The 23,501-nt window shown below is 51.0% G+C and overlaps 2 protein-coding genes across 2 annotated transcripts; both read right to left on the bottom strand.

Moving 5' to 3' along the window:
* Window positions 1-191: 191 nt before the first annotated feature.
* On the bottom strand, window positions 192-8,845 carry Icam1 (intercellular adhesion molecule 1). Its single transcript, XM_038324060.1, has 7 exons — window positions 8,721-8,845; window positions 7,020-7,280; window positions 3,032-3,346; window positions 2,210-2,497; window positions 1,477-1,734; window positions 1,128-1,379; window positions 192-1,038 (listed from the first exon to the last, which is right to left on the bottom strand). Exons 1-7 carry the CDS (start codon window positions 8,770-8,772, stop codon window positions 869-871), a joined length of 1,596 nt encoding a protein of 531 aa, XP_038179988.1. The 5' UTR covers window positions 8,773-8,845; the 3' UTR covers window positions 192-868.
* Window positions 8,846-14,207: 5,362 nt separating this feature from the next.
* Mrpl4 (mitochondrial ribosomal protein L4) lies at window positions 14,208-20,636 on the bottom strand. The gene is made up of 9 exons (XM_038322434.2): window positions 20,455-20,636; window positions 20,300-20,366; window positions 20,048-20,198; window positions 17,081-17,132; window positions 16,151-16,268; window positions 15,492-15,598; window positions 15,298-15,407; window positions 15,130-15,206; window positions 14,208-14,506 (listed from the first exon to the last, which is right to left on the bottom strand). The coding sequence occupies exons 1-9, from the start codon at window positions 20,509-20,511 to the stop codon at window positions 14,361-14,363; spliced, it is 885 nt and encodes a 294-aa protein (XP_038178362.1). The 5' UTR covers window positions 20,512-20,636; the 3' UTR covers window positions 14,208-14,360.
* Window positions 20,637-23,501: the final 2,865 nt, after the last annotated feature.

Genomic DNA, 23,501 nt, shown 5'->3' with positions numbered 1-23,501 from the left:
ACAAGTGGCTGAGACCAACATAAAACTTCATCGCTGCAAAGGAAAGGCTTCGGAGAGGGGAGGGATGCGTACTGCCCCGCCCCAGCTTGCAGGATGCTCCTAAGTGGTTGCAGCATTTTCTTCCAGACTTTCCCTTTGAGATGGAGCCAGGTGGGGCATGCAGGGATTGACCAGTTTCATGAGCATGAGACTCCATTGTTCAGCTGCCAAGGGTAGGCATCCATATTTAGGTATGGGGGCTGACATGGGGAGCAAAGACAGGAATGTATGTGGGTGGGCCTATGAGCAGGGAACCCCTGCTAGTCCACTTAATATTTTTGTGACAGGTCCTTTGGGAAAAGCATCCTGACCAACAGAGGAGCCCTAGTCCCATGTGAGTCTTTCTCCAGGCTATTGTGTGCACAGCCCCTGCAATAGGATCCAGACAAGAACCTATGTGATCACCTGCTCACTGCTCTAGTGTGTGTGTAGGGTACTCAATAAATAGCAGGTAAAACTGAACTAATAAATACATCCTGTGTCAGAGGAAGTATGGTCTTGTGTTTCAACTCCTGCTTGTGTCTACTGGAGATCACTCTTCCTTAGGCAGGGCCCTCAGCGTAGGCAGTAGAGATGAGGTCAGCATTTCCTTACTGAAGGCCTGCAAGGCTGTGGGTGTGTCCAGGTCACAGATCCACGCCCTTGATGTTGCTCCCTCCTCTTCAAGTGTGAGGCCAAGGAGGTCTGATTGGTGCACATCCAGGCCACCATCTTGTCTTGTCACAACCAGAGGAGGTGGGTAAACACTATGTGTCTACCTTTCTGTTCAAAAGCAGCACCAGCTGCTACCCGCACAGGGGGGCCAGGGAGGTGTTGGTGTCCTGGTGGCTCAGTGAGGCGGGGCTTGTGCCTTGAGTTTCATGGCCTCTTCCTGTGCCCTCTGTAGCTTGTATATCCTGATCTTTCTCTGGCGGTTATAGAAGTACATGGCTGCGGTGATTATAAGGACCACAATGACCAGCATTGTCACCAAAATGATGATCCAGGCAAAGTCGTAGTCTGTGTAGTAACAACAGAAGGGGATGATAAGGATTAAGCATCTGGCACCCTGCCCACCACTCACCCAGCCCTATACCCCGGACACTCACAGACCACTCTCAGAAACACGTCCCTGGTGACATTTCCACGGGAGCTTTCAGCACGGCACACATAGGTGCCATTCATCGCCCGATTGACAGATGTCACCACCCCGATGGGCAGCGGGGCTCCATCTCCTTTCCGGTTGCAGTTCAGTGTGTGGGGGGGTGGGTTCCCCCTGGCCTCGCATTTCAGAGTCTGCTGAGTCCCCTCTTCCCAGGTCCAGTTCCCCAGGCAGTCACTCTCGTCCAGGTAGGGACCATCTGGAGAAATGATCGTGTGAGGACACAGGCTGGGAAGGGCTCAGAGGGCACCTGGGGCACTAGGGGACCACAGTTACCACCGGGCAGCCCCACTCACACAGCACTTGTAGCGCCAGGGTCTGGGTTTTAAACAGCACCTGCCCAGCCACGTTCAGGGCAGCAGAGCAAGAGAAGACTCGCTTGTCATCCTCAGCTCTGGCCGTCAGCGTGAACTGGACCTTCGGAGACGGGGACCCGGGCGGAGCACTAGTCAGGTTCACCACCTGCGCGCCACCGCTGGCTTCACAACTCACAGTCACTTGGCTCCCTTCTGAGACGTTTGGCTGGCTCAGGGTCAAGTCAGGAGCTGGAAAGCCTGTGGGAAGGACACACCGTGAGCCCACCCAATGCAAACCCAGCCCTTGACGGCTCAGCAGCCCCCTCTAGTGTCAGCCCCAACCTCCAGCATAGGACATTCGTGGACTGGGTTCCTCCTTTTGAAAGGCCTAGCATATTTTTTGTTGTTGTTTGTTTTTTGAGACGGGGGTCTTACTGTGTAGCCCTGGCTGGCCTCGAACTCATAACAATCCCACCTACCTCTGCTACCGCTGTGCTGGGATTAAAGGTGTGTGTCACTACTCCCTGCCTCAGATCTTTCTCTTGAAAATGCTTTCACCTGCATTAGTCGTGCCCCTGGTCCCAGTCCTGACTCCCACATGAGCTAACCTATGCTAGGCAACGGCCCCAGAAGTTCCACCCCTCGGTCCCTCCTCTGCTTTGGGCCCTACCCTTTGGTACACCTCCTTGGTATCGTCTCTAGCTATATCTGGACTAAGCCCACCCCTTCTTACTGTAGATGCTCAAGGTCCTCTCCGCCCTCAGGGTCTGGTCTGCCAGCTCCAAAACGCAGTGCAGCTGCTGAGTTCCCTCCAGCTCTGCAGTCGCCTCCACCAAGGCCGAGGCCAACACCAAGTCTCCGTGGTTTCTGCTCTTGGAGGTCAGTGTATGGCCTCCCAGCTCCAGAGATATCTGGGCTTCAGAGGCTGGAAACAGGCCTTCCAGGGAGCAGCGGACTTCCTGTTTGGTGCCCACCTCCAGGAGGTCACGGGTGTCGAGCTTCAGGATGTTCACAGGAAGATCTTAGGAGAGAACACAGGCATAAGGAAGAGCAATGGCCACTCACAAACCCATTTTTCTTCTTCCTTCCTTCCTTTCTTCCTTCCCTCCTTCCCTCCCTCCCTCCCTCCTTCCTTCCTTCTTCCTTCATTGGTGTGAAGGTGTCAGATCGCTTGGAACCTGAGTTTACAGACAGTTGTGAGCTGCCATGTGGGGGCTGAGAATAGAACCTGGGTCCTCTGGAAGAGCAGTGTTCTTAACTGCTGAGCCATCTCTCCAGTCCCCCTTTTCTTTCTATTTACTTAATGTATTTACTGTGTATACACGGACACGTCTCACTTGAGGAGGTCAGATGGCAGCTTTCAGGAGTCAGTCTTCTCCTTAGCTGGGAACCGAACTCACGTCATCTAGCTTGGATGCAAACCCTTGACCCAGTGAGCCATCTCACCAGTCCCAAAACTTCCACTAACAAGATCACCATTTTCTCAGCACCTCACCCCCACTGCAGGGTCCCACCTGCACCCTATGTAGGAATACCCTGGTTCCCAGAGCCTCACCGAAAGTCCGGAGCTGCCTGGTCATGGAGATATTCGGGAACAGCGCTAGCCCTTGTGGCCTGAGGTCCAGTTCTGTGCGACATGAGAAATTGGCTTCGTGGTCATCTCTGCTCACCAGCACCGTGGTTGTGACCTCTTTGGGGTCCTTGGGGTCCACATCCACTGGCTGCCGGTACAGCACCTCATCCCCTCGGAGCAGCATGACTGAGAGTTGGCTCCGTGGTGTCCCACCATCCACCAGGCAGCGCAGGGTGAGGTTCTTGCCCACCTGCTGCCAGGTGGGCAGAGGGTCCAGCACAACACGCTCTGGGAATGCTGCAGGGAGACAGGGGGTTAGGGATCAACTGTCTGATGACCTCAGTCTCCCCAAAACACACCCTACCATCTAAGCAGCCAGGAATGCAGAGAGCTTTGGGGAAAGCTAGGGAGGAGGCCAGGAGTGTTTGCACAGGGACCATAACCATCCCAGCAATATCTGAGATAAATTCCAGTTTCTAGCATCAGAACATTGGGCAAATAAATAGAAATCTAAGCACCTGGGTGTGCTAGAGGTTGATCAGACTCTTGGCGGGGGGGGCAGTGGCTCAGTCTTAGAGGGCTTGCCTACCAGGCAGGAGGCCCTGCCTACCAGGCAGGAGGCCCTGGGTTCCATTCCCAGTCCCACAAATAAAATAAGATTAAATTAAATTAAAATGGGCCAGGGAGATGGCTCAGAGGATAAAACTGATTGCCACACAAACCTGAGTACCCAAGTTCAACCCCTGGGTCCCATGTATAGGTGAACAGAATCAACTACACAGAGATGTCCTCTGACCTCCACATGTGCACATGGCATACAGGTCTGCACTCACACTTCATACACACGATAAGAATAACACGCCTTTAATCCCAGCACTCGGGAGACAGAGGCAGGTGGATCTTTGTGAGTTTGAGGCCAGCCTGGTCTACAAATTGAGTTCCAGGACAGCCAGAGCAGTAACAAAGAGAAACCCTGTCTCAAACAAACAAATGAAACAAAAAACAAACAAACAAGAAATACGACAAATAAAAAGTTTAGGTCATCCAAGCTACCTATAAAGCCGGAGCCTAGCCTGGGCTATGTCATATACTATCTCAAAGAGGAACGGCCCAAGAAATTATTCAGAAGGTAACGGGTTTTTTTTCCACCCAGGCATGACGATCTTAATTCAGTCTGAGGGATCCATATGATGGAAGAGAAAATAGATTCCCAAAAGCTGACTCTGAGGGCTGGAGAGGTGGCTCAGTGGTTAAGAGCACAGGCAGGCCTTGCAGAGAACCCAGCATGTATATGGTGGCTCACAAGCCCAGGGAATCTAGCGACATCTTCTGGCCTCCTCAGGCACCAGACACTCTCTTGGTGCACAGACTTCCCTAAGGGAAAAACATCCATACACATAAAATAAAAATGAACCTTTTTGTAAAAGCTGACCTCTGACATCCACACACATACTGTGCCATCCCTTCCCATTCAAAATAAAAATTAAAAAAAAAAATACAACTTGTAGAATTTGAGTTCCTTGGGCTGCAGAGATGGCTCAGTGGTTAAGAGCACTGGCTGCTCTTCCAGAGGACCTGGGTTCAATTCCCAGCACCCACATGGCAGCTCACAGCTCTCTGTAACTCCTGTTCCAGGTGATCTGATTCCCACATACAATCTGTAAGGCCCAGTATATAAAATAGAAATAAATAATTAAAAAAAGAAAAAGAAGAAAAGAATGTGGGTCCTAAGAACCCAAACATCCGCGGAGCCTGCTTCCCTGACTTACAACCCAGGCGAGGGGAGGGCATGGTACATTACTTCCTGACTCTGAGCTTCAGTCTCTCACCAAGTCCTAGTTGTTCCATTCTTCAAATATTTGTCTGCCCTTCCCATCCTGGCTGCTGCAATCACAAGTAGCAAGTGCAGACGGGCTGAGGCTGGATGCCAACTGCTGCCCAGCTTCTGGTAATCCAGCTTTCCACTAACCAGACAGCTCCACTCCCTTTGTGGGAGTGCGTGCTAGCTCCTGACAGCACCTAACCCATGCACAGTCTTCTCTCCCCCACTCCAGCCTTGCTCTGGGCTCTTCCCTCCGCCTGGTGCACCCACCCCCATCCTGGCTGACCTGGAAATCACTAAATAGAGACCAGGCTGCCCTTGAACTCTGCCTCCCAAGTACTGGGATTAAAGGTGTGCAACCACCACACCTGGCTCAAATTCATTGTGGTCACAGGGTAGAAATTAAGGCACAGTTGAACAGCCAAAGTAACAGATACAGAAAGGTCGCAGAGACAGAATTCCAGCCCCAACCTTGGGTTCCCAAGACCGGGTACCCTGGAAAAGCTCTTCAGAGGAACTTCCTAAGGCCACCACCAGGAATGCCTGGGGACTTCCCTTCTTCCAGGGCAGCACTGGCACATAAGCCCCCATCCCCCAAACCACATGCTGAGATTTCCCAAAAGCTTCTGTCCTGCTAGGATTATGGCCTTTAGGCTTTTTCATGTCAGAGCAGTCTGAGGGTCAACAAATAAACCAAGACGCCAAGCGCCCAATGGTCACCCAGTTCCTTGGTGCTAATTCCAGAGCCAGCTGGGTAGAACCTCTGCCTGGAATTCCCCAGTTAGGGGGTAGGGGCACGGTTTAGGTAAAGAACCCCAGCCTAGACTACCCAGAGAAGCTGGGAGCTGGGTTGGTGGTTAGTGCTAGCCTAGCGTGTGAACATTGGGTTCCATGTATAAATACGGCCTCCGCCATTCTGCCCCCACTGCTCCTGAACGCAGAAACCGCCACAGCACTCCTCCTCAGCACCCATTTCCTTCTGAGGTACAACATTCCTTACAGCAGGAAGGTGCTTATGCATTCTTTTATACAGTTGCATACTCTTCCGTGGTATGTCTAAACCAAACTTAATCTCACCATCTCTGTGAATGTCTGACCTTCAAATACAGCTGCACTGCAGATTGGAGGTAGAGCTGAGCGACAAAGTGAATACCTGGCTGTGTGCCAAGCCCTGATGATTTCATCTTCAGCCCAAAGGGACAGAACAACAACCCTCGAGCCTGACCCGTTTGTTCCCTGTAGGAGGGATCCATGCATCAACGATTTCCAAGACTGTGGAGGTCACAGGACACATATAGATCTTGTGTAAAGAACTGACATCCAGGGACTGGAGCGATGGCTCAGTGGTTAAGAGCACCACCTGATCTTCCAAAGATCCTGAGTTCAATTCCCAGCAACCACATGGTGGCTCACAACCATCTGTAATGAGATCTGGTGCCCTCTTCTGGCCTTCAGGCAGAGTACTGAGAATACTATATACATAAAAAAAACCTGCCATCCACCCCAGGCTTGGAAGCACACACCTATGATGATCTGGGTGCCTGGGAGGCACATACATGAAGAGCAAGATGTCAGGGGCTGGAGAGAGTACTCAGAGTTTAACAGCACTGGCTGCTTTTCCAGGGGACCCGGGTTCAATTCCCAGCACCCACATGACAACTCACAATTGTCTATAACTCCAGTTCTAGGGAATTTGACATTCTCACACAGATATACATGCAGGGAAAACACCAATGGACATAAAATAATATTGTTTTTTTTTTTGTTTTTTGGAGACAGGATTTCTTTATGTAACAGACCTGACTGTCCTGGAATTCGTTTTGTAGACCAACTGGCCTCGAACTCACAGAGATCAGCCTGTCTCTGCTTCTCTAGTGCTGGGATTAAAGGCATGCACCACCAGCTACCACCACCTGGCTTTAAAAAAATTATTAAAAATAAAGACAAAACAATAAAGTTTAAAAAAACAGAACAATCCAGACATCAAATGGTGGCATTTTGGAATGTGCTAAATTCCTGTGGTACATTCTCCTTGAAGTTTAAAAAGGTCTCTAAGTGACAGTGGGACTTTCCAAGGCTGTCCGCTGGTGCCAGTTGCCATGTCCCCACTGGGTCTCCCTATGTCCCGCCCCTGGCCCTGTCACTCACAGTATAAGATGATGGTGGCAGAGGCCGAGGACTGGATGGTGCCACAGGTCTCAAAGCACAGGGGCTTGCTGTCTTTTTCAATGTCACTCAGTTCAAACAGCTTCCACCTATGTCCACTCTCTACCTCTCTTTTGGGCCACTGAGTCTCCAAGCCCAGGTTGAGGTTCTCACTGCAGGAGGAAGAGCAGTTCACCTGCATGGATGCACCCCGCGGCAGGAAAGCTTCTATGGGGTGGATGGATACTTGAGCGCCACCAGGCCCTGGAACAAAAAGGAGAGATGATAGGCTGGTTCGGCCATGTAACTTCAGAGCTAGGTGCTGGGTATGCAGCCTTGAGTCAGGCAGGATTTTGCCCTTGATGAAGCCATGCTTGAGTATACAAGGTAACTAATTATGGGTGTTGAGGGGCTGGGTGCAGTGGGTAGAGTGCCTTTCTGGCATGCCTGAAGCCCCAGTTCCATCCTCAGCACCCATAATATGGGTGTAGCAGCACACACCTGTAATTCAGCACTCAGGAAGTAGAGGCAGGAAAATCAGGAGTTGAACACCATCCTGGGCTACAGATGGAGCTCAAGGGTAGCCTTGGCTACAGAAATTCCCCTCTCCCAACACCAAGTACTGGATTTTCTTTCTTTGAAAAGTGGTGGTATATGCCTTTAATCCCAGTACTTGGGAGGCAGAGGCAGGAAGATCTCTCTGAGTTTGAGGCCAGTCTGGTCTATGGAGGGAGTTCCAGGACAGCCAGTGCTACACAGAGAAACCCTGCCTGGGGGAGAAGAATTAAAACGAAAGTGTCTGAGCTCATGTTCCTTCTCTGCCCCAAAGATTCCAGTGCTGTGATTAACAGTCTGGGGTGGCGGTATTCCAGTTGGAGATTTTCTCAGGCACCTCTGGAATTATTCTGGTTCCATGGAGAACTCTGAGGCTAAAAAGATCCAGCTCGGAGTAATGGATTCTGGAAGTCCAGGTCAGAAGCCTCCTGTGAGCTGCAGAGCAAGTTCTGAATCTTCCTCTCATTGGAGGACGCAGGTGCTGCCCCCAGGCAGCAGCAGGGGAGGGCAGCAGTGGGGAGTCCTGAGCCACCTCACTTCTCAGCCTCTGCCTCCTGAGTACACAAACCCTGGAATTCCCCAGCACAGAAGCAGCCTGGACTTCCCCATGGGTGAGGATGAGGAACAGAATATCTGTGGGGAGCAACAGGACTTCAAGGCTCAGCTTGGTATCGGTGGTTCCACATACTATTTGTTCCCCACTTCAGCCACATTCTAACTGCCCCATGACAAGGGCGGTGACCACAGTTCCCATTGCACAGACCAGGATCCCAGGTTCTAAAAGGACAGACAAGTTTATGGAGGACTGAGGGGGAAACTCGGGGGCGTGAAGACTGAGAGTTCAAGGCCAGCCTAGGCTAAGTGTCTTGGCGGCATTCTCAAAACAGGAAAGAAGGGAAGGGGAGGGGAGGAGAGGGAGAAGAGGAGAAAGAGAGGGAGAGAGACAGACAGATAGACAGAATTGTGTTCTGTAACCCATTCGCGGGATTCGAACTCCAAGCTGTTAGTTTTCAACCCTTCACTTCCACTCCCACTTCCCGTTAATAACCACCTAATCACTACCGGTTTGCTGTTCTGCTGGCCAGGGAGAGCAGATTCCACCCGGAGTCCAGAGACTTATCCCTAAAAGCGACCCCACCTTGGACTCACCTGGAATCACAAGGGCGACCAGGGCCAGGAGCAGAAGCAGGGTGGGAGCCATAGCAAGGCCAGGGCAGAGCGCAGGTAGCAGCGTCAGGGGCACAAGCACAGGGTGCAGACTGAGGCTCTGCACCGCGTCCGGTCCTTTATAGTCGCTGGCCACGGGGGACCGAGGGGCGGTGCTGGCGGGGCCACTTTCCCGGAAACCTCGCGCCTTCCCCTCTTGAACGAGGACTTCGGTATTTCCGGATGGAGACAGTGCCCTGGCCGAGAGGGGTGGTCCTGCATCGCTGGCTCTCGTGGCCCAGGAATTTCCAAACTGAAGCAATTGTTGGGGGCAGGGTGTGTGAGGGAGAGGGTGTCAGAAGGTGAGGTCAGGAGAGAAGGCTCCGGGCCTCCTGGAGTCATGCCTCCAGGTTAATTGGTTAACTATTGCGTAGTTCCGTGGACGACTATCCCCTCGAGGGGTAAACTGAGGCTCGGTGCTGGGCAGGTAAACGAAATCAAATCCCGAACCTCCAGCTCCTACAGGCCCCTTTAACCCATCAGATATCCTTAGCCAAGGGTAAGAGCTCCCTGGAATCATTTGGGGACGCCTCTACCCAGAGGCGCGCCTCTCCTTAGGGCCATGCCCCACCTAGTTGGCACTAGAGATTTTCGGAGCAACGGTCCAAGCAGGACCAGACAGATCCGGCGTAGTGAGTCCTGCCAGAGAGGCGTAGTGCAGTCCTCGCGTCCCTCCTCCCACCCACGGGCGCCCACGCCCCCCGAGGCCTCGCTTCCCCTTTCTACTTTGACCTCTGAGGCGTCTTGACAGCTCCCCAAGAAGGAAGGAAGAAGTCTGGTCCTGTGGCATAGAGCCCTGCGCCGCCCTTTCCCAGGCTGGATGAGAAACTGATAGCAACTGAAGGGGAGAGGTGGCCCCTCTCAGAGAGGACTTGGTCTCCCCTTCATTCCTGACCCCCAACCCCCCACTGTGTCTTCTCTCCCCCTCCTTCCTCTCCCCCTCCTTTTCTCTCCAATCTCTCTCTCTTTCTCTCTCTCCCTCTCCTCTTTCTCTCTCTCCCTCCTCCCCTCTCATCTCTCCCCCACAAAACCATCTCTTTTCTTGAGGCTGGGCGTCAAATAGCCCAGGCTGGCCTCACTCTGTAGCTGAGAATGACCTTGAACTCCGGATCCTGCCTCGTGCTTCATTACGCTTGGTTATTTTAACTTTTGTTTTCTTCAGTGAAATGAGACGGACCCTGAAGTCCAAGGCTGACGAAGAGAGATCTCTTGAACCTCACTCTTCCAACTCAGAGGAGGCTTCCTGTTGTGGGACTCGGGTACAGTTGCCGTGGAGACCCGCGCTAGGCCAGGAGGTCGTGCTGCAGATGCGGAAGGGAGAGGTCTAGATGAGCGTGCTCTTCCTCCCGCCGCCGCAGTTCCCGGGACACTCCGCAACCCACGCCCCGCGGCCTGGGCATTCCTAAGGAATTTCCACGGGGATCTTTTGATCTTGGGGGGGCTGGAGAGGGGGCATTCAGTCTCCGCCCCGGAACAACCGTGGCAGATTTGCCAGGGTGACCTCAGGGAGGTGTAGGAAAACCCTCGGAGTGGATCTTTCTCTGGGTATCACTAAGCGTCTTTTGGCCCCTACTTCATGTGCATGAGCCTCCAGGTCCCTCCGGTACCATCTGCAGCCCTAAGAGTATAGTTGTTTAAGTGATGCCTACTGTGTGCAGGGCACCATTGTTCCCTGAGCAGAATATTGGAAAATCCTGCTGGGATGCTCAGCTGAGCGGTGACAAGCAGAACACAACTCTACTGCACACAACTCTACTGTGACAGAAAAGTTCAACAGCGTAGAGCAGCCTGTAACTCAGGGGCAAGATAGCTGATTGAGATCAGCCTCTTTACACCTTGAGCTCAAGGCCAGTCCCATCAACTGGGGACTGGAGTGGTGGTTTAGCAGTTAAGAGCAAGTGCTCTTGCAGAGCACCCTGGTTCAATTCCCATCACCCAGACAGCAGCTTACAACCATCTGTAATGCCAGCTGTAAGGGTCCATCTGATGTTCTCGTCTGACCTCCCTGGCACTGGCAGGAACACACACAAACACACACACACACACACACACACACAAGTAAATCTTAGGGCTGAAGAGATGGCTCAGCAGTTGATGATCCAAGCTCAGTTCCCAGTGTGTCAAGCAGCAAGCATGCATGTGGCACACATGCAGGCAAAGCCTTCACATATGAAATACAATTAATCTAATACAATAATTTAAAAACAATAATCTTTCTAGGGCTGTAGCTCAGTCGAGTGACTGTTTAACAATCACAAAGCCTTGGGTCAGTGTGGTGGCCCAGACCTATTAATCCCAGCACGGAGGCAGAGGCAGACAGACCTCTGAGTTTGAGACCAGCCTGATCTATAGAGCAAGTTCCAGAATATCCAGAGCTACACAGAGAAACCCTGTAATGAAAATGGAAAAACAGGTGTGAGTGTGGAGAGACAGTGCAGCAGTTAAGAGCACTGGCTGCTCTTCCAGAGGTCCTATGTTCAATTCCCTGCAACCACACAGTGGCTCACAACCATATATGAGATCTGGTGCCCTCTTTTGGCAGATTTCTGCACATGCAGACAAGAGCACTCATTTAAGAAAAACAAAAAAAAAAAATCCAGGGCAGTGGTGGCATATGCCTTTAATGCCAGCACTGGGGAGGCAGAGACAGGCAGATTTCTATGACTTCAAAGTCAGCCTGGTCTACAAGAGCGAGTATCAGGATAGCCGAGGCTAAAAGAAACCCTGTCTCGGGGTAGGGAGGACAGTTAGAGGCTAATCTGGTATATATGTGACCTTGCCTGCGTGGTCCACTAACATCTCTTGGGTTTAGATCTATTCCCAGGCTAGACCCGCTGGATTTGTTGAGGTTTGTGGGTAGGGCCAAGGGCAATTCCTGGGTCCTGGTCTGAAATCCCAGGAGGGCCATTTGCCGAGGTGGGGACAGGAATGTACTTCGGAGTAGCACATTCTACAATTACATTCTTTTGTAGTTTCCTTCCCTGTGCTGTGCCTCAGTCTGCAGGAAGGGCATGACTTCCTCCCTGGTGCCAATGGTCTCACACAAACTAAGGAATGCACTGAAGCTTCCAGCCTTAGTCAAGTTCTGCTAGGGCACCTTGCAGTTCCCTCAGCCTGCCATGCTTTCCCAGTCACCCCAACACAGAGCCTGAGCCACCCAGCTTCTGCTCCCCAGCTCTGGTGCTTTGTTTTTTAAGACAAAGTCTCGTGTAGCTCCTGCTAGACTCAGACTACGTAGTCCAGGGTGACCTTGAACTCCTGCCTCAGCTTCCCAAGTGCATTCAGCAGCTTGCCTGGCTCCATCCTAATGACTTGAAAGTGCATTCTAGGAATGGCACTGCTTTCCTAGGGTGCCTTTTGTCTCCCACAGCTGTGGAGGGTCTCCAGGAGGTTCTGGCCTTTTGGAAACCCTGTGGGTGGTGGTAGGTCTTACTGCTTCCTTAAAGTTCTAACACAGGAACTGCATGTGTCCCCTTGGCTGGAACACTCCAGCTCAGACCCTCTAACTGTAGTGGTGGCCAGTACACACTGGACGAACATCAGCATACCTATAACTTATGCCAGTGGCTTGTTCAGTGGGATTGGGGCACATGATGCTGTTTGAGACATGATTTCTCTGTCTAACAAGCCCTGGCTGTCCTAGAACTTGCTTTGTAGACCAGGCTGTCTGTGTCCTGAGTGCTGGGATTAAAGGCGTGTACCACCACGTCCCAGCATTAAGTGTTTTTGAAATAAGGTCTGTGGTAGCCCTTCAAGTTATGTAGCCAAGGGTGACTTTTCCATCCTTCCCTCCCGTTTCTGCCTCAAGTGCTGGACACTTAACAGGTGTGTGCCACCATGCTTGCCTGCCCTTACTATGTAGCCCAGGCTATCCTTAAAATTGTAGTTCTCCACCCTCAGCCCCTCAAAAGTGCTACACTAGAGCAGCATACCACACAGGCTTCTGTTTTTCTAGTAACATCAACACATCCCATGGTTACTTTCAGCCAGAAAAGGGCTGGCAGTCTCACAGTGTGACTGGGGCTGTCTGGCTGTACAGACACCAATAGAAAGCAGTCCTAGTCAAGAGACAGTGCTGACCGTTCTTTGTGGGACCCTGCCCACTCTCTGGGAGTTCCTTCTCATTTCCTTTTTAAATGATTTGTGTGCATTGGTGTTTTGCCTGCATGTCTGTGTGAGGATGTGTGACCCCTTGCAACTCAAGTTAACAGACAGTTGTGAGCTGCCATGTGGGTGCTGAGAATTGAACCTGGGTCCTCTGCAAGAACAGCCAGTGCTGTTAACAGCTGAGCCACCTCTCCAGTCCTCATTTTTCCTTTATAAACCTATGTTCGCCGGGTGGTGGTGGCACAAGGCTTTAATCCCAGCACTTGGGAGGCAGAGACAGGCAGATCTCTGTGAGTTTGAGGCCTGCCTGGTCTACAGAGCAAGTTCCAGGACAGCTAGGTCTGTTAAACAAAAACCCCGTCTCAAAAACAACAACAACAACAAAAAAAAACCTATGTTCTCTGCTAAAAATAAGTAAAACAAAACAAATCAGGCATAGTCATGTGTACCTGGAGTCTTTATACTTGGGAGATACAGCCCTGCCTGGAAACTCAGTGAGGGGCAGAGGGTTACTTAGGGTTAGAGCGCCCATCTAGACACAAGACCACAGGGAAAATTTTTTTTTCTTTTAAGCCCTTTTAATTTTTCTTAACTTACTTTATGTCCTCTGTCTACATGTCTATGTACTGTTTGTGCCTTGTGCCAGCTCCTCTGGAACTGGAGTTGAAGACGGCTGTGAGCTGCCATGTGGATATTGGAACTCCAAGTCTGGTCTTCTGGGAGAGTAGCCAGTGCTCTTCACTGCCAAGTCATCTATCTCTCCAGTCCACAATTTTTAAAAAAACAAAAACAAAAAACTGAGAATATATGAGTGGTGGCACACGCCTTTAATCCCAGCACTTGGAAGACAGAGGCAGGAAGATCTCTGTGAATTCAAGGCCAGCCTGATCTAGAGAGTAAGACAGCCCTGGTTACACAGAGAAACCCTGTCTTGACAAACAAAAACAACAAAAAGCAAAACTGAGAATACCGGCATGGTATCTTTAAACAGGTTTTTTGTTTTATCACAAGAACACACGACATTGGTTTGTCTGATTCTGTGCCTGAGGAAAGCTGTCAGAGGAAGCCCGCATGGCACACAGGTGGCAGACCCTCCTAGAGGTGAATGCAGGCTGCTGGCTTGGCACCCATGGATGTTCCCAGCATCTGCCTCAGGAGGAAGACGTTCCTCCTGACATTGTATTGTAATATACTGGCAGCTCCAAGGGTGCCATCAGAGCAGGATGTGAGCCCTGGAGGAGAGGCACCTAGGATGCCCAGCACTGGATTAACAGCCCAAGCGCTGACAGAATCCCACACGCAGTGACCAACTCCATTTCCAAGTCTTGTGAACAATAGGGTTTACTTTTAATGTGACAAGAGATCCCCAGGAGGCACTCCTCTTGGCTCCTGGCACCAGGAGCTTCTTTGCAGAACAGATGATGTGCTGCTGACCTGGTCCCAAGTGGGGTGGGCCTCTAGGTGCCCAGGGAAGGGTCAGGGGAAGTCATTGTAGGGCAAGCGGAAGGGGTAGAGCGGAGTGTATCTTGAATCCTGCCAGAGTAGCTTGTCCTCCAGGAAGGCGATGGAAGGCAGAGTGAGGACCAGAGTCTGGTGTTTGAGCATGCTGTACACATTCAGGCCTGGGATGTGAGTGCACAGTCAGGGTGTGGCTGTCCTCTAGTTTAGACCAAGTCCCTCTTATCTGAAGCCTGAGCCCCTGCCCTCCTCTAGGGTATACTGCTACTCTTTAGATCCCACTGAAAAAGGAACTGAGGAACTACCTGCCTTTACATCAGCCCAGTATTTGACTGTGACCCCCCCATGCCACATTCCAATGAGGAGGACCCGGGAAGTGGATAAACATACTGTATCACTGGAAGACCAGAATCAGCAGGCACCATGTAGGAGGAAAAGAAAAGGACAGGGGAAACCAGCTCTCACCCAGGTGCTCATGCTTGCCCCCTGCAGGCTATGTGTGGAAGAGACTTTAGCAGATAATGACCTCCCAGGGCTTCTTTCAGTTGGGCAGCTGAAGGATGGAGGAGTCGCACTGGGCAGAGCACGTGCCTAGCACAGGAGGTCCTGGGCCCTGGCTTCCACCTCAGCACCAAAACTAAATGGTAATTTCTTAGGTATGACACTCGGTCATGGTGTGACTGTACAGGGTCTGAACTGCCCAAGAATAACAGTGGAATCTGTGCTAGTTTGCTCCAAGGTTCTCAGGTGAGGGCTTGTGGGGGTGAGGGTTAGGCCCATCACTCACCAACTGCAGGGATCAAGTTGAAGCTCTTGAGCCTGGAGGTGGCTGCCACAACATTCTTGGGCATCTCTTCATGTGTCCTGGAACACATGGATACTAAGAAGGTAAGTCTGGCAAGGCAGAACACAAGAGATGTGGCCCCTATTTCCCCACCCTGCCCTGTGCCCTCACAAGTCTACAAGGAGCACGGAACTCCCCCAGTGGCGGTACTGGGCCAGCTCTGTCAGGTACTGAGGGTCTGCAGTGGGCAGTTCCAGAGAATCCACGATGTGAAGGTCATCCTATGGAAAGAGAGAGAATTTTGGGCTCTGTTCTAGGACCGCCAGGCGCCAGCTGTTTTCCCGTCCAGCTGTACTATACCATACCTGCATCAGCTTGACAGTCAAGGCCACCTTGAGGCCCAGTGCCCTCACTTTCATGGGCAACATGTAGTAGTAACTTGTAGGGCCCCGGGGACCATGGGCTACGCCTCCTGCAGGGACAGTGTGGCATGTGAACAGGTGCTGGTCACTGCTGGGGTGGGAGGTCAGAAATCAGCCTGATGCCTGAGACAGAGTGGTGGAGTGGGCAATAAACAGGAGCTGGAGGAGCTGGGAAGGACAAGAAAGACTGGAGAGTGGGGAAGAGGGCCTGTGGATATGCATGAAGATAGATAGTCATCCAACTCTAGTACAAGAAACTGAAGGAGAGTAAGAGTTCAATACCAGGACCAGCTTGGGATACACAGCAAGACCCAGCCTCAAAAGAAAAAACACACAACCATGTTATCTAAAGAGGTGAGGACTGTAGCTCAGAGAGGGCCTGCCTAGTGTGCACACAACCTTGGGTTCCACGCCCAGCACTGCATCAACAGTGGTGCAGGGCTCTCAGACCTCTGTGCCTCATGCTCAGGATGCCTGAGTCCAGTGTCACCTGTCCCAGTGGGCTAAGAAGCTGGGGACTCAGGTGCCCCTTGTCATGGCAGTTGTGGGCACCTGCATGGAAAGGGTCATCTGGGACTCCCTCCCAACTGGGCCCCACTCACCTCCCCGCCATATGGGGGAACGGATGCTGCCATGCCGGGCACGGCCACTGCCTTTCTGTTGCCAGGGCTTGCGGCCACCACCACTCACCTCAGCCCTGGTCTTAGTCTTAGCATAGCTCTGTGAGTACAAAGAGTGGGGATGAGGTTCAGACAAATGGCAGCAAAGACTGTCTTAGGGAGGGAACGGGAGAGTTGAGGGACTTTGTTCACAGAGCACCTGACGTTTCTGTGTGCTAGCTTGCTGGGCTGAGACCCAGGCCTCCCCATACAGCCCAGGCTCTGTATGGTCAATTTTCCTCCTCAGCTGCAGCAGTGATGCAATTACAGGCTCGGGCCATCAAAGCTGACTCCCTTGACTTCTGAATGTTCTCGGCACAGAACTCCTTCCTCTCACTGACAAAGTGATAATACCAGGATCTGTGTGGTCCTTTCTGGAGTATTCAGGCATGCAGTCCCCATTACCCTCACTCCAGCTGCACGGCCTGTCCCTTTATGGCTGGAGCATGGCTCAGCAGTAGAGTACCTGTCTAGAAACTCTAATGAGGGGCTGGTGGCCTAGCTTAGTAGTAGAAATTCCCAAGTGAGAGGGTGGTGGCTTATTAACAGAGAAACTGCCCACCCAACCTTTGAGGCTCTAGGTCCATCACCCAGTACACAGCACTGAGGACCTCTCTCTAGAGAGGTGATGTGTACCCAGTCTAACTACTGATTCTGTTCACCTCTCCCACTAGCCTGAGTCCTCGGGGCAGGGGTCTGCTGTGTTGCAGACCCGCTAACGTAACACCCACAATGATGGGTGCTTAGATATGACCTGAGAAGTGACCTCCTCTGAATGGCACAGACAGACAAGGCCTGAGCCGGGCTGTTTCCAGAGAGCACACTCGCACACCTGAGCCCAGTGGGCTCTGCCCAGCTACTCAGGACACTCACGATTCTCTTGAAGTTCTTCTGCCAGATGGCAACCTGGTGCAGAACATCCAGCCTGGAAAAAGGGAAGGGAGACCTAAGAGGGACACCCCAATTGAGACTCTCCCACACCTGCATCCCAGTAGAGGAATCCTGGCTCTTCCTTTGGGTGTTCAGGACTCTGTCTTCCACTCTGTGATAACCACAGCTGGCACCGCCCCAACTCAAGCCCATCCATGTATCATGGAGTCAGTCAGCCTTGGTGGCCACGCCCCACCTCCTGGTACTCAAGAGGCTAAGGCAACAAGATGGAAAGCTAAAGGCCTGGCTGTGCAGGACGGTAAGACTCCATCTCCCGCCGGGCGGTGGTGGCGCATGCCTTTAATCCCAGCACTCGAGAGGCAGAGGCAGGAGGATTTCTGTGAGTTCGAGACCAGCCTGGTCTACAAGAGCTAGTTCCAGGACAGGCTCCAAAGCTACAGAGAAACCCTGTCTCGAAAAACCAAAAAGACAGTAGAGTTGAGGGAGGGTGGTGGTGGCACACGCCTTGAATCCCAGCGCTCGGGAAGCAGAAGCAGGCAGATCTCTGTGAGTTTGAGGCCAGCCTGGTGTACAGAGCTAGTTCCAGGACAGCCAAGGCTATAAAAACAAACAAAAAGAATGGAGCTGAACATCAGAACCTCTGTACCTGCTCTCTCACTGAAATGCTCTGATCTTGGCTGGATCCAGCAGGCTCAAGCTCAAGGTATCCAACCTTGTGAGGGGAGGGAGGCTGGAGAGATGGCTCAATGGTTAAGAGTACTTGCTGCTCTTGTAGAGGGCCCAGGTCCAATTCCCAGGACCCAAAACAGCCTACAACTGATTTTAACTCCAGTCCTGACTCCTTCCTTCTTTGGGCTTCTGAGGGCATTGCACACATGTGGTACACATACACATTCTGAAAAACACTATATATAAAATAAAAATCTCAATTTTTTTTTCCAAGACAGTGTTTCTCTGTAGTCCTGGCTGTCCTGAAACTCCCTTTGCAGAACAGGCTAGCATTCAGACTTACAGAGATCCACCTGCCGCTGCCTCCTGAGTGCTGGGATTAAAGGCATGCACCACCACCACCCGGCTCAAATATTTTTTATTTTTTATTTTTTTTTCAAATTTATTTATTTATTTATTATGTATACAATATTCTGTCTTATGTGTGTCTGCAGACCAGAAGAGGGCAGCAGACCTCATTACAGATGGTTGTGAGCCACCATGTGGTTGCCGGGAATTGAACTCATGACCTTTGGAAGAGCAGGCAATGCTCTTAACCACTGAGCCATCTCTCCAGCCCCCTCAAATATTTTTTAAACAAACAAAAGCAACATATAATACAGAACTCTGAAATACAGGTGAGATTTACTGGCATTATAGATCTCTCTCTCTCTCTCTCTCTCTGTGTGTGTGTGTGTGTGTGTGTGTGCGCGCGCGCGCGCGCGTGCGTGCATAGTCAAAGGACAATCCTAGGCATTGGTCCTTTTGTTTGCTGATGTTAATGCCAGGCTACCTGGCCTTGGAGCTTCTAGGCACACTCCTGTCCCCCTTCCATATGTGGGCAGGAGTGCTGGATTACACACATATTCCCTTTATGTGGGTTCTGAGGGTTAAACTCAGACTCACATGCAGGTGCTTTGCCTACTGACCCGGCTCCCTAGCCCTTTATAGTAAGCCTGGTAAAGTCACTAAGTATTCATCACCAACTGTGCTTCACCGGTCACATGCTACTAGCATCCACTGTGGGCAGTGTTGTGGGAAGAACAATCTGTGGGCAACTGACACGGCTCAGTGGATAGAAGCACTTGCAGCGAAGCCAGACACACGATGAAAAGAGAAAATCATTTCCGTAAGTTGTCCCCTCAGTGCCACACATGCACTGTGGCACACATGTCTGTCATCCCCCCAAAAAAGTGGAAAAAAACGAAAAGCCCCAAGTTCATCATGGAGATGATAGGAAGTTGCAGCCCGGCCTGACAGTACACACCTTTAATCCTAGCACTAGGGAGTCAGAGGCAGGAGGGTCTCTGGGTTCAAGGTTATCTTGATCTACCTGGTGAATTCCAGGACAGCCAGGAGAATACACAGAGACCCAGGAAAACAACAACAAAAGAAGCCAGTGGCAGGGGGAGGCAGCTCTTCCTACAGTATCTCACCTAGATACTTCCCTATGATCTTAAGATTTACTTTATATATGTATGTGTCTCCTGCCTGCATATATAAGAATACATGTACATCACGTGTTTGCCTGATGCTCACATATCCAGGAGTGAGCACTGCTTCAAACTACAGTTAGATGGTGCAAAAATTCTTCTTCAGCCTTTCCCGTGATGGTATTACAAGCACATGCCAACAGTCCGGCCTTTTTTCGAGCCACGGTTCCTCTGCAGTACTGGCTGCCTGGAGCTCTATCTGTTGACCAGGCTGGCCTCGAATTCACAGAGATGCCCCCTGCCTCTGCCTCCCGAATGCTGGATTAAAGGAGTGTGCCACCACCACCCGGCTAAGTCTGGCCTCCTTCTCAGCCATTTTTGAAAATGTTAATTCATGTCAACGATACTTAGCATTTTTATTTTTAATTATGGTGTGACATAGCTCAGACTGGCCCGGGACTCGCCCTGACTATTAATTTCTCTATGCTCCTATTTCCACAGTGCTGGGATTAGAGGTGTGGGTTCCTATGACAGCTGTGTAGAATAGTGAAAGGGAGCCCGGGGCCTCGTACCCAGCTGGAGCACTTGCTGCTCTCTTAGTCAACGTTTCTAGAGAACTTCCTGTGTGCTAGATTAATCTACCTAGTCATCACCCCACTTCCTGAGTTCTGATAAAAGGGGGACCCAGCACCAGAGAACGGCAGGATGTAAGAGCCCAAGGTGTTTGTTGGGTTATGTACGTCCTTTGTCCTCCCGCCCTGTGGCAGGGAAACCGAGGCAAAGCCCTCCCACAGCGGCCTGCACTCACCGGGGCGCCGTGGCAAACACATCCGGGTGCAGCTCCGCCAGGCCGACCCGCTCCTGCTCGAAGCCACGCAGCGACTCGACCCAGGCCTGCACCGGGCGCCGGTGCACGGGGACCCGGAGCTCGCACTTGCGCAACACGGGACTTAGAAGACCTGGGGGTCGGGGAATGAGTGAACACGGGTCAGGAACAAAAATCAACACTTGCGCTGCATCCTCCCAACTCTGTGCCAAGCTGTGATCCCGGCCGCCTCACCCGCGCTATCCCCCGGCTCCGAGCTCTCGGCTGGCCGTGCCGAGTGTTCCACTAGCGAGGTGAGGACCTGGAAAACGAGGGACGTTTATTTAGAAGTGCTCTCTGAGAGTTCACAACCTTTGACCTCCGACCCTGACCTCAGCTGGGCGCCCTACCCGGGAACCAGAGGGTCGATGCCAGGCCTGCGAAGCGGCCAGAAACAATCGCAGCATCGCGGGTCAAACCGCAGAGCGGAGATCCAGAGCCCCCAGGAGGCCCGCGGCCAGTGTTGATGACGTCAGGCTGCGACGCCAGACGTCACGAATGCGACTCCGCGGCCCTCGGCTGCAGAACTCACAGTTTTGCTGATGCCCGCGAGCACCTCTGACTCCAGAAGCCCGCCCCTCCGGAGCGCGGCGCTGGGAGTTAACCAATGAGGTTCACTTAAATGTTAATCTTTTGATTGACTTCGGACAAGACTTCCTGCCACGCTCCTTATTTTTTGACTACAACTTTTTCAGCGTCTAACTTAACCCCGTCTTACCGTTGTTGGTATAAACTGGTGTTTGTCTTTCAGAGTCAGTCTCACTATGTAGCCCAGGTGGCCTCGAACTCAGAGAGCCACCTGATTTTGCTTCCTAAATGCTGAGATTAAGGATGTGTGCCAGACTGGGTGTAGTGTTGCACGCCTTTAATCCAGGCAGATCTTTGTGAGTTCGAGGCCAGCCTGTCAGTGTCGTGAATTCCAGGACAGTGAGAATGAGAAAATTAGACAAAATAAAATTTCTGAAAAATTAGACAAAATAAAACAAAATAAAGCAAACAAACAAAAAGAGCGTGTGCCTCGACATCTACGTCTATTATTTCCTTTTCCAAGTACATTTTAACTTTTAAAATTTCTTTTTTGGGGGGTATGTGTGTGTAGGTCATGATTACTAAGGGAGTTGGAGCTTTCCTTCTACCTTGTGGGTTAAACTGAGGTCCCTTGGTTTGGCAGCAAGACACCTAACCTGTTAAGCTATCTGGAAAGCATCTTTTTTGCCCCCTTAAACAAGGCTCCTCTGTGTAGCCCAGGTCGACCTTGAGTTGAGAGTCTAGCTCTCTCAGTTTCTGTAGTGCTGGATTTTATGTGCCCACCCCGCACCTTTTGGGTGTGATAGGGCGTCACGTTGCCCAGGCTGGCCTTGGATTCTGTGTAGTCAAGGATAACCTGTAGCTCCTGATTCTCTTGCCTCCACCTCCAGTGTCTCCTCTTTCCATACCTAAAGACTCCAGGCAGAAAGCTTTAAGTGTTTCTTTTTCTTTCTTATTTTTTAAATTAGTTTTTATTTTATGAGTGTGGGTGTTTTGCTTGCAACTATGTCAGTGTATCATGTGTTTGATTGTTACCCTTGAAGGCTAGAAGAAGGTATCAGATCCTCTGGATCTGAAGCCATGATATGGACATGCCTGTCATGTGGGTGCTAGGAACTGAACCCGGGTCCTCTAAAAGAAGCCAGTGCTCCTAACTGCTGAGCCATCCCCTTCTGCCCACTTTCAGTATTTCTTGGGCCTGCTTATATTCCAGGGCTGATCATAACCCTCTGGAATCCCTTCCATTCCTCCCATCAATTCTGTGTGTCCACCCCCCCCCCCACCCCATATCTAATCCAAGATCCTGCCCCTCCACCTTCCAGGACTCTCCCACGACATGGTATCGTCTCTGTTCCGCACTTGACCTTCAGGGGGCGCTAAGAGCTCACACATGGCTCACTGCCAGCCACTGCGCGGTTTGGACAGAACTTAGAACTGAACAAGCCATCTCTGGGCCAAACACCTTTCCATCTCCTGAATAATGGGGAAATGCTGAGACTTTAGTGAAATGAGGGATACAAAGGGTGGAACTCTCTCTCTCTCTCTCTCTCTATATATATATATATATATAGGGAGTTGAGAGTTCTCTGTTTAGGTCTGTACTCCATTTTTTTATTTGATTATGTGATCTTTTGGTGTCCAATTTCTTGAGTTCTTTGTATATTTTGGAGATCAGACCTCTGTCTGATGTGGGGTTAGTGAAGATCTTTTCCCATTCTGTAGGCTGTCGTTTTGTCTTGTTGACCGTGTCCTTTGCTTTACAGAAGCTTTTCAGTTTCAGGAGGTCCCATTTATTAATTGTTTCTCTCAGTGTCTGTGCTGCTGGGGTTCTATTTAGGACCCCAAAATGTTCCAAAACGTTCAAGTGTATTTCCCAAGGGTGGAATTCTTGGGATGAAATAAAAACTCAATAACCAGCATTAGTGGTTCTAATACTGAGAGGCCTTATGATCAGAGACAAAAGATCAAAGCAGAGGCAGGTAGATCTCAGTGTGTTCAAGCCACCTTGATCTACTTAGCGAGTTCCAGGCCAGTCAGGGCTACACACAGAGACTCTGTCTCAAACAATACAAAACAAAGCAAAACCCCCAAATGCGACCACACACATAACAAAAGTTAAAAACAAACAAACAAATAAAGACAAACAAGAGCCAGGACACATTGGTGGGGCAGCCTCTGGAGAACTTAATTATTGAGCTAAATATGTGGTGGTTTGTGGTTGTTCTTTCTGCATCTATTATTAATTTATTTCTTAGGACACTGGTTTCATGTAGCCCAGGCTGGCCTGGAACTCACTACGTAGATGAGAACAACTGTGAACTGATCTTCTGTCTTCCCCTCCCCAGAACTGGAAGGGCTGTCTTGGGTTACTGTGCTTGATTCTAGCCAAGGAGTTTGGGGTGTGTGTGTGTGCGTGTGTGTGTGTGTGCACACACGTGTATGCCAAACAACACATGTGGAGGTAGGAGGACAACTTTGGTTTGTTAGTTCTTTCCTTCCACCATGGGATTAAAGGTGTGCTCTACCACTGCCCTACTGCTCACCTTAGCTTTTGAGGCATGATGTCTCACTGAATCTGGAGCTCTTGGATTCAGCAAGGCTGACTGGCCAGTGAGCCTGAGGCTCTCCTTGTCTCAGCCTGCCCAATGCTGGGACCACAGGCATTACCACTGCACCTGGCTTTTGTTGTTGTTGTTGTTATTTACTTTTATTGAGCTATGCATTTTTCTCCACTCCACTCCCTTCCTCCCCTCTCTCCTTCTACCCTCTCCCGTGACCCCAATGCTCCCAATTTACTCAAGAGATCTTGTCTTTTTCCCCTTCCTATGTAGATCCATGTATGTCTCTCTTAGGGTCCTCTTTGTTATCT

Source organism: Arvicola amphibius, chromosome 3, assembly GCF_903992535.2.
Source record: "Arvicola amphibius chromosome 3, mArvAmp1.2, whole genome shotgun sequence".
NCBI classification, from domain to species: domain Eukaryota; kingdom Metazoa; phylum Chordata; class Mammalia; order Rodentia; family Cricetidae; genus Arvicola; species Arvicola amphibius.
This window is presented reverse-complemented; position numbering and strand designations above follow the sequence as displayed.

Excerpts from the sequence above, each read along its gene's own strand:
- Icam1 (XM_038324060.1), bottom strand. The coding sequence starts at position 8,772 with ATGGCTCCCACCCTGCTTCTGCTCCTGGCCCTGGTCGCCCTTGTGATT. Across the intron at positions 7,281-8,720 it reads GGTCGCCCTTGTGATTCCAG|GGCCTGGTGGCGCTCAAGTA; the intron begins GTGAGTCCAAGG and ends TTTTTGTTCCAG. Across the intron at positions 2,498-3,031 it reads CAGGCAGCTCCGGACTTTCG|ATCTTCCTGTGAACATCCTG; the intron begins GTGAGGCTCTGG and ends TTCTCTCCTAAG.
- Mrpl4 (XM_038322434.2), bottom strand. The coding sequence starts at position 20,511 with ATGCTGCGATTGTTTCTGGCCGCTTCGCAGGCCTGGCATCGACCCTCT. Across the intron at positions 20,367-20,454 it reads ATCGACCCTCTGGTTCCCGG|GTCCTCACCTCGCTAGTGGA; the intron begins GTAGGGCGCCCA and ends CTCGTTTTCCAG. Across the intron at positions 15,408-15,491 it reads TGACTGTCAAGCTGATGCAG|GATGACCTTCACATCGTGGA; the intron begins GTATGGTATAGT and ends CTCTTTCCATAG.